This window comes from Brachionichthys hirsutus, chromosome 20 (genome assembly GCF_040956055.1).
Source record: "Brachionichthys hirsutus isolate HB-005 chromosome 20, CSIRO-AGI_Bhir_v1, whole genome shotgun sequence".
NCBI classification, from domain to species: Eukaryota; Metazoa; Chordata; class Actinopteri; order Lophiiformes; family Brachionichthyidae; genus Brachionichthys; species Brachionichthys hirsutus.
This window is the reverse complement of record NC_090916.1, coordinates 9,879,893-9,889,463: the sequence shown is the minus strand read 5'-3', so window position 1 is coordinate 9,889,463 and position 9,571 is coordinate 9,879,893. Positions and strand designations below refer to the sequence as shown.

At 51.8% G+C, this 9,571-nt stretch overlaps 1 protein-coding gene across 1 annotated transcript in view; it reads right to left on the bottom strand.

The window, feature by feature from the left end:
• Positions 1-908: 908 nt before the first annotated feature.
• The window catches only part of LOC137909449 (unconventional myosin-VI-like), a 22,114-nt gene continuing 13,451 nt past the window's right edge, over positions 909-9,571 (bottom strand). Inside the window, exons 25-33 of the mRNA XM_068753910.1 lie at positions 9,243-9,451; positions 7,974-8,052; positions 7,638-7,798; positions 6,900-6,929; positions 5,862-5,900; positions 5,100-5,203; positions 4,749-4,880; positions 1,659-1,877; positions 909-1,247 (exon numbers count right to left, since the gene is read on the bottom strand). Coding sequence (XP_068610011.1) covers positions 1,048-1,247; positions 1,659-1,877; positions 4,749-4,880; positions 5,100-5,203; positions 5,862-5,900; positions 6,900-6,929; positions 7,638-7,798; positions 7,974-8,052; positions 9,243-9,451 — 1,173 coding nt within the window. The 3' untranslated portion in view covers positions 909-1,047. The remainder of the gene's footprint in view (positions 1,248-1,658; positions 1,878-4,748; positions 4,881-5,099; positions 5,204-5,861; positions 5,901-6,899; positions 6,930-7,637; positions 7,799-7,973; positions 8,053-9,242; positions 9,452-9,571) is intronic.

The window sequence follows — 9,571 nt, the reverse complement described above, 5'->3', positions numbered from 1 at the left end:
GCTGAAGTGTTCATCTTTACAGCGTTTAGGATGGCCTTGAACGCAGCATAGAAGTCGACCGATGGAGAAAACGTCTGGAGAGTTCGGCGGCGTTAGCCTGTAGCATTAGCATTAGCTTCTGTAGCATGTGTTGCTAGCCCTGTTGACAACAACCAGGCGGGTTTTTGCTGCTTTGGTGATGCTTCAGTAGAAATACAGACTGTGTCCAAAGAGGGTTTGTTGGTTTGTTACACCAGAGAGGCGGAGACGGGCGGAGTGAAACGTGGAATGTGTTTATTCATCTGTTAGAGGTCAGGGTGGATAAAACAGAGCAGACGAGGTTCTACACCCGGCACCAGCAGCATGCTAACCCGTTAGCTTAGCTGCTACAGTGAAGCCCGTTTTACGCTGGAGCGGGTTTGAGCCGTGATGCGACGGTCCGGCTCAGCTTGTGGGTTCTATTGCTTCTCCCGACGGTCCAGAAAGGAACCCCTGTGTTCTGCTGGGTTTCAGCTTCAGGACCGGAACCGGTCCAGTTAATAACGCGTCTCAGCAGGCCGGCCATCTGAAGCCACGGCCCACCAGAACCGATCAGAACTCGCTGACCCGTCTCAGCTTTTGCATAATTCTTTCATGATTTCTGCTTTTCATTTCAAACAAACAAATAAATGGCGGCTGAATCAGCGGCGGCCGCCAGAAGGTGAAACGTTAACGGACCTTTAATCAAAGGAATGTCCCGTGTAAACAGCCCCGCCCCCGCCAGCTGTTAGGGTGAGCGAATCAGGAATGCATCATTAATCAGAAGTAAGAATTAACTCCACCCCGTTAGCGTTAGCGCTAAGGCCTCAGCGAGACTCGCCGGAGTAATTAGCTTGATTTTATGCATAGCGTTCATCACCCCCCCCCCCCCCCCCCCTCAAGGAACCGAGAACAAACGACACCGCGACAAAGACAAAAGGACAGTCGAGAAACATGGCCGCCAGTCCGGACCCGGGGCAGGACGCCAGACGGCATCCGTTTGGTCGCTGGTGCTTCAGTCCCTTTGTTTGCAGTGGAAGCCCCGCCCCCTCACTTGAACATGCTCTGCAGCATGGCGGTGGCGTAGGTGGGGCGGGCCTGCCGGCTCTCGATGGCGCTCCGGAGGTACTGGATGCCGCCGCAGCGCTCCCAGATCTCCTCAAACTGCCGCGGGAGGATCTCGGCGCCTCTCTTCCTGGACAGACCGGTCTCCTCCAGACTCAGCTCGCACATGTCCATGTCGTCCTTCCCTGCAGGGACGGCACCGGACCAGAACCCGGGACGCATTAGCATGTGGTACCCGCCAAGCGCTAACAGGTTAACACAGAAGCTACCAGAACATGATCACAGCTGCCCGGTTCTGGATTCAGGGACCTTCGGACAGAACCGGTTTGTGTTTCCAGTCTTTATGCTAAGCTATGCTAGCTACTGCTCAAAGGTTTGGTTTGAGCCACCAATCAAACTGGACCACCAGGTAACGGTGGGGGCCAACGCCACCTCCCCTAACATCCCATAATAGTGCTAGGTGGGCCAACGGCTAACGGCTAACCCTAGCCTTCACTTTTGAAGCAATACAACCGCAGCGCTAACCGCTCAATGGTTTATTCAGCATGTTAGCATGCTAATCATACATGTGCCACATTAGCTGTTGCCGTACCGACCTGCCACCAGCAGGAGGGGCTGTTTATCGGGATGCAGCTCCATCTGCCTGGCGATCCAGGGCCCGTCGAAGTGGGCGTACCACCAGCCCTTCTTCTCCCTCTGGGGGTCTTTGTACTGCTCGCCCGGCCGGATGAACGGGATCCGGAAGTAGCGCTGCTGGCGGCTCGTCACCACCTCGTGGCGCCGCGCCGGGATGGGCGGGGCCGGGTTCTGCTGGGCTGTTGATTGGACGAAAGCAGTCAGACAGCGGTCAACGTGCAGGAACCGGGAACGTCCTCCTGCAGGAGAGGCAATCTGATTGGTTGCCTTATTATCCTGAGCTGTGATTGGCCGTTCCGTTTCAGATCGTTTTAGAACGTTCTCCGGTGAGGATCCGCTCCGAGCGTAGAAACACTCGTCCCTTTGCTGTCCTTGTTGCCTGGCAACTATGCAAATCAGACAAAGTACCTGCGTCTCAATTCAGGGGCCGCATATCCCAGGATGCATTGCAGCAGCATGAGAGGTGAGCCTCGGTTCTTCCCTGCATGTAAACATGAAGCCTGCTGGTCTCGGATCGGATCCGGACTCAACAGGACCGGCTGCTGTCCACGGGTCAGCAGTGATGTCAGAAGGAGTCGGCCAATCAGAGTTGTCATTTGTCCGCAGACTGAGGAGGCCGGCTCGGCGGCGCCGAAGGGTTCGGGTTCGGGTTCATACGGAACATTCCAGATAGACGAACGGTAACCGGATGAAGCCGGAGCAGAAACTGACTCCAACACTGAACAGACCATCACCTGCATCAAGCTCCTCCCCCTTAAAGTCCTGATACCTTTTCTGTTAGCTGTTAGCATGTAGCAACGGTGGTTCTAGAGCCTCTGTGGTTCTGAACCCGAGGTTCTTGGACGGGTCGGGGGTCCAGGAGGAGTCTGACCTGATCTGACCACGTTTCCTAGACCAGGGGTCCCCAACCACCGGGCCGCGGCCCGGTACCGGTCCGTGAGGCGTTTGTTACCGGGCCGCAAAGAAAGAACAACTAATGTATACAATTTCCGTTGTATCGATTATTAGCGTCTAAAAGGTGTTCTATTTTGAAAAACGGCCGGATTTTCTCCAACGTAACAATCGCGTCTTGATACGTTGCTAAAAAAAAACCAGCCGTGAACTCGCGAAAATTAATAAAAAGAAACAAAAGTCTTTGGAGAGCTTCTTTGCTAAGGAGAAAAGTCCAACTGAGGAGGAAGAAGAGGAGGTGATGACCTCCAAGAAGAGAAACCAGGACTAAGACCTAAACTCGGGTATTAACAGCTGATTCGCTCCGTTAACAAACAATGAAGGGTTCAAACCTGCTTCAGCACATTGAGACCAGAACCCGGATTAAAAAACAAGAACCCGGATTAAAAAACAAGAACCCGGATCAAGAACCCGGATTAAAAGACAAGAACCCGATTAAAAGACAAGAACCCGGATTAAAAAACAAGAACCCGGATTAAAAGACAAGAACCCGGATTAAAAAACAAGAACCCGGATTAAAAGACAAGAACCAGGATTAAAAGACAAGAACCCGGATTAAAAAACAAGAACCCGGATTAAAAGACAAGAACCTGAATTAAAAAACAAGAACCCGGATCAAGAACCCGGATTAAAAAACAAGAACCCGGATTAAAAGACAAGAACCCGGATTAAAAGACAAGAACCCGGATTAAAAAACAAGAACCCGGATTAAAAGACAAGAACCCGGATTAAATAACAAAAACAAGAACCCTGATTAAAAAACAAGAACCCGGATTAAAAGACAAGAACCCGGATTAAAAAACAAAAACAAGAACCCTGATTAAAAAACAAGAACCCGGATTAAAAGACAAGAATGTGGAATTTATGAAACAAAAAAACGTGAAGGACAGAAGTAATTATTGGGACTACAATTTATGGTGAGTAGATATTGTGTAACTATTAAGTATTTATTTAATAGTTATTCCAAGTGCATAATATAAAGTTTATTAGTAAGATTATATTCCTCTTTTTAAATTTAATTACCGGTACACCCCCCCCCGCCCCCCGACCAGCAGCCTCTGGCCGGGTTGCCGGTACCGGCCCGCTCCGCTCGGTACCGGTCTCAACGCCTTCTATCAAACCCTCATGGCCGTCGGGGAGCGGGCGCCGCCCAATCCTTCAGATCACCTCAATAGAGGCAGCTGTTGCCATGGGAACCTCCTCCTTGTCCCTCAAACCGAGCAGCACACCAACCCAGAGCCCGGCAGTGATCGGGTTACGAGCACGCCTCTAGCGCGGTGGGGGCGGGGTTAGTGGGTTAGTGGAGGACACTCGCGTGGTTTCACAGGAGACGCGTGACCTGAAAGTAAACACAGCAGGAAGTGACATCAACGAGCCTGATGGTCGTCACGGCAACGAGGGACGAAATGACAAACCGCAGAGTTAAAAAGGCGAGGGGAGGAGCCAGCGGGTCAGGATCCAACAGCGATAAAACGCCGCGGCGTGTGTGTGTGTGCGTGTGTGCGTGTCTCTGTGTGTGTGTCTGTGTGTCTGTGTGTGTGTGTGTCTCTGTGTGTGTGTCTCTGTGTGTGTGTCTGTGTGTGTGTCTCTGTGTGTCTGTGTGTGTGCGTGTGTCTGTGTGTCTGTGTGTGTGCGTGTGTCTGTGTGTGTGTGTGTCTCTGTGTGTGTGTCTCTGTGTGTGTGTCTGTGTGTCTGTGTGTGTGTGTGTGCGTGTCTCTGTGTGTCTCTGTGTGTGTGTCTCTGTGTGTGTGTCTGTGTGTGTGTGTGTCTGTGTGTCTGTGTGTGTGTGTGTGCGTGTCTCTGTGTGTCTCTGTGCGTGTGTCTGTGTGTGTGTCTGTGTGTGTGCGTGTCAACGTGCTTCAACACTTCGTTATTTTGACGCTCCCTCTGCAGAACGCCGCCGGGCTGGAGGACCCGGTTTGTTCTGGTCCTGATCCGATCAGTATTCACAGCAGAGCAGGCAGTGGAGCTCTGTCGCCATGACAACTCAACGAAGGAGACACGGCGACGGTCCATTTGTTCCTCGTGTAGCAGCGGATCGGGACCCTGAACGGCCCATGACCTTTAAAGTGAACGGGCGCCGTGTGGGCGGGTCCTACCGTAGTCGGTGACGGACTTGGGCGCCCGTTGCTCCGCCTCCGTGTTCCTCTTCTTGTTCTTTGACTTCCAGGCGTGGTAAACTTTGAGGCGGCGGTGGAACTCCTCCCGGCAGGAGGCCAGCAGCTCGATGTCTGGGGGGGGGGGGGGCAGAGACGCTCGATAAACCAGCAACTCATGCCGTTGCCACGGCAACGCACGTTTGTGAGGGGGCCGGCCTCCGAGGACCACGAGCTTCTTGGACGCCGTTTCACACAATAACGGGTTTATTGATCACGGATCAGGTCCCCCTGAATGTCCCCCCGAATGTCCCCCCGAGCTCATTGTGGACGTGACCATAAACGGACACTCACCACAGGAAGTGTTGATGGCGTCCCGCAGCTCGGCGTACTTCCACTTGCTCAGCTCGTGTTTCTTGGCGCCGGCGCCGGCCTTGGAGGCCTGGACCTGCGGACCTCTGACAGGAAGCAGGAAGAGACAGACAGGAAGTCAGAGACAGACAGAGCAGTGAAGGGCGGGACACCAGGAGGGCGGGGCTATTGGCTTCAGTCTGAAATAAAGGATGAGGTTGAAAAGAGGAAGTAGGTGGGTGGAGCTTACCGTTGCCGTCAAAAACATTAGAGAATCATTGATTAATCATCAAAATATTAGACCACACCCGTCTGCAGCTGAGGGGGCGGGGCTGTAACGGAGGAGAATGTTTGAAGCCTATTGGACCAGAACCGACTGGAGGAAGCTCCACCCACCTGGCAGGAAGAACACTCAGAGCAGCAGGTACAGGTGAGAAGGGGGGGGGGGGGGGGGTTAGACAGGTCCTAAGAGATGACATCATTGACTACATCCTGTATGAGTCGCCAGGATCTGATCACGTCCGACCAATCGGATCGATCTGTGACCAGGAAGCCGGAGTCTCTGATAGCTGAGCGCTACCCCCCCCCCCCCCCCCCCAGCAGCTCTGACTCATGGCTGCAACAAGCAGCAGGTTCTGATCCAATATCAATCATCATTAATCGGAATCAGAATCAATCAATCAATCAATATTTGGGGGATTTCTGCTCATGGTCCGATTTGAGATCAATCAGGAGGAAACGAGGCGGCCATCTTTTGGTACCCACCGGGTCAGAAGTTCTGTCATCTCCCTCGCCATCTGTTCCCTGAAAAGCACGGCGGCGGCGCCAGACAGCGTCTCAGTCACGATTACTGACAACGGAAAGTCTTCAAGCAGAGCCAGAACCGCCAAACGGGTCAGAACATGAACCGCCAAACGGGTCAGAGCCAGAACCATCAAACGGGTCAGAACCAGAGCCGTCAAACGGGTCAGAACCAGAACCGTCAAACGGGTCAGAACATGAACCGTCAAACGGGTCAGGACCAGAACCGCCAAACGGGTCAGAGCCAGAACCGTCAAACGGGTCAGAACCAGAGCCGTCAAACGGGTCAGAGCCAGAACCGCCAAACGGGTCAGAACCAGAGCCGTCAAACAGGTCAGAGCCAGAACCATCAAACGGGTCAGAACATGAACCGCCAAACGGGTCAGAGCCAGAACCGTCAAACGGGTCAGAGCCAGAACCGTCAAACGGGTCAGAACCAGAGCCGCCAAACGGGTCAGATCCAGAACCGCCAAACGGCTCAGAACCAGAGCCGTCAAACGGGTCAGAGCCAGAACCGTCAAACGGGTCAGAGCCAGAACCGCCAAACGGGTCAGAACATGAACCGTCAAACGGGTCAGAACCAGAACCGCCAAACGGGTCAGAGCCAGAACCGCCAAACGGGACAGAACCAGAACCGCCAAACGGGTCAGAACATGAACCGTCAAACGGGTCAGAACCAGAACCGCCAAACGGGTCAGAGCCAGAACCGCCAAACGGGTCAGAACCAGAACCGTCAAACGGGTCAGAACATGAACCGTCAAACGGGTCAGAACCAGAGCCGTCAAACGGGTCAGAACATGAACCATCAAATGGGTCAGAGGCAGAACCGTCAAACGGGTCAGAGCTAGAGCCGTCAAACGGGCCAGAACCAGAACCTTCAAACGGGTTATGGTACTCTTAGTTCGGCCTCATTTCAGATTTATCTTAAATACATATATAGACAGGAAGGAGGGCTGCCGGGCCGGGCCCAGAACCAGAACCCGGAGGAGCAGGAGAACCTACATGGTCACGGCCTTTCTGGGTCCAGCGGTGCTGTGAAGAGAGTAGAGGATCAATCAAGCGCCTCCTCCCAACGACAGCAAGTAATCTGATTACTCTGATACTCAAGGATCCATCGCCGGATTGTTTTAAGGTTTAAATAAAGTTATTCTTCTTCATCTTTAATCACATGGGTCGGCTGGGAGGAAGACGAGGGAGTCTTCGTCGGGTTCCTGGATCAGGATCAACAGAACTAAACTGCTTTGTCATTGGTGGAGTGTTACAGCATGCAGGGGAGGGGTCGTTAGGGTCAAAGGTCAGAGAGAAGAAAGGGTTCACCGCCGGAGGCTTACGCTGCTCTCTCTGGAGACGATGGAACCGACGAGTCGTCACTAGGAGGAAGAAAGTAGAAAGGACAGAGTCAACGACAGCCGGAACCGGGAGGCGGGGCCAAACCGCCCAGGACACGCCCCCAAACAGAGGCAAACAGGAAGTGGTTCTACTGGTCTGTGTGGGACCAAGGACGGGTCCTGTTTCTGACCACCTGGTTAGAACCTGGAGGTTCTAAGACCCAGAATCAGGGGCGGAACAACAAAAAGAAGGACCGCAAAACCAGGAACTGGACCTGCAGAACCGGGTCTCCGGTTTGTGTTTCCTGTTTCTCAAAGGGAGCTTCAGAACCGGCTCCGATCTGGACTCACATGTCACCTCCAGGGGACATGGGGGACAGGGTGGACATGGTGGACATGGTGGACATGGTACCTGCGCAGCCCCGAGTCGTTGGGCGTCTCCTCGGGGATCAGCTCCGCCTCGCTCCTGGCGATCCTCAGCGCCAGCTCGCGGTCCCTCCTCTCCTGCTCCCGGACCGCCTGCCGCGCCACCTCCTCCTCCCGCTCCGCCTGCAGCTGCAGCTCCATCTCCTCCTGAACGGGTTGAACAGGTAAGGGCTCAGGTACAGAACCAGAGCGACCAATAGGAGGACAGGAAGTCTACACCATGACACGGACTAGTGACATCACCCAAGGTCAACCACGGACCCGCCCCCTCACCGGGACGGCTAAAGGCTAACCTGATGATCAGCCAGCCGGGACGACTCACCTGGATCCTCCTCTCCTCCTCCTCCCTCCTCTTCCTCTGCTCCTCTTCCCGCTTCCTCTTCATCTCCATCTCTGCTTTCCTGAAAGACAGAAAAGAAAAAAGACATTCAGGAAGGGCTCACGTTTCCACACCTGTAATCTAACACCTGGGATCATTTGTGTCCTCTGGGGGGTCACGGTAACACCCTATAACACTCTATGACGCTTCATAAAGCTCTGTAAGAGATCATAACACTCTATGGCGCTTCATAAAGCTCTATAAGAGTTTATAACACTTTATAGAGCTTCATAAAGCTCTATAAGAGATCATAACACTCTATGATGCTTCATAAAGCTCTATAAGAGATCATAACACTCTATAACGCTTCATAAAGCTCTATAAGAGATTATAACACTCTATGCTTCATAAAGCTCTATAAGAGATTATAACACTCTATAACGCTTCATAAAGCTCTGTAAGAGATCATAACACTATAACGCTTCATAAAGCTCTATAAGAGATTATAACACAATAACGCTTCATAAAGCTCTATAAGAGATCATAACACTCTATGATGCTTCATAAATCTCTGTAAGAGATCATAACACTCTATGATGCTTCATAAAGCTCTATAAGAGATCATAACACTCTATGATGCTTCATAAAGCTCTATAAGAGATCATAACACTCTATAACGCTTCATAAAGCTCTATAAGAGATTATAACACTCTATGCTTCATAAAGCTCTATAAGAGATTATAACACTCTATAACGCTTCATAAAGCTCTGTAAGAGATCATAACACTCTATAATGCTTCATAAAGCTCTATAAGAGATCATAACACTCTATAATGCTTCATAAAGCTCTGTAAGAGATCATAACACTCTATAATGCTTCATAAAGCTCTATAAGAGATTATAACACTCTATAACGCTTCATAAAGCTCTGTAAGAGATCATAACACTTTATAATGCTTCATAAAGCGCTATAAGAGATCATAACACTCTATAACGCTTCATAAAGCGCTATAAGAGATCATAACACTCTATAACGCTTCATAAAGCTCTATAAAAGATCATAACACTCTATAACGCTTCATAAAGCTCTATAAGAGTTTATAACACTCTATAACGCTTCATAAAGCGCTATAAGAGTTTGTAACTCTCTATTGTGTTTGTAAATGAACAGGTGGAAACATCTGAGCTGCTCTTTGCGTAGAACCTGCTCCGGTTCTCAGGTAAAGTCCAACACAGGAAGCTGCTCCTTGGGTGGACCACGCCCACACTCACAGTCGCCGCTCCTCCTCCTCCTGCTTGCGGCGCTGTTCCTCCTCCTCCCTCCTCTGCCTCTCCCTCTCCATCTCCTCCTGGATGCGGCGGAGCCTGTCCCGCTCCTCCTCCTCCTTCTTCTTGTTCTGCATGGCGGTCAGCAGCCGCTCCGACTGCGTCACCAGGGCCCGGTACTGGTGGTCGATGTCGATCCGGGTCATGCTGGTGTTCTGAACGAAACAAAACGGACGTTCCAAATGATGAAGACCCACTTCCTGTCTGGAAAGATTCTGTACAAACGTGACTTCCTGCAGACCCTTAGAGATGGAGAACAGCCAGAGGGGGCGCCC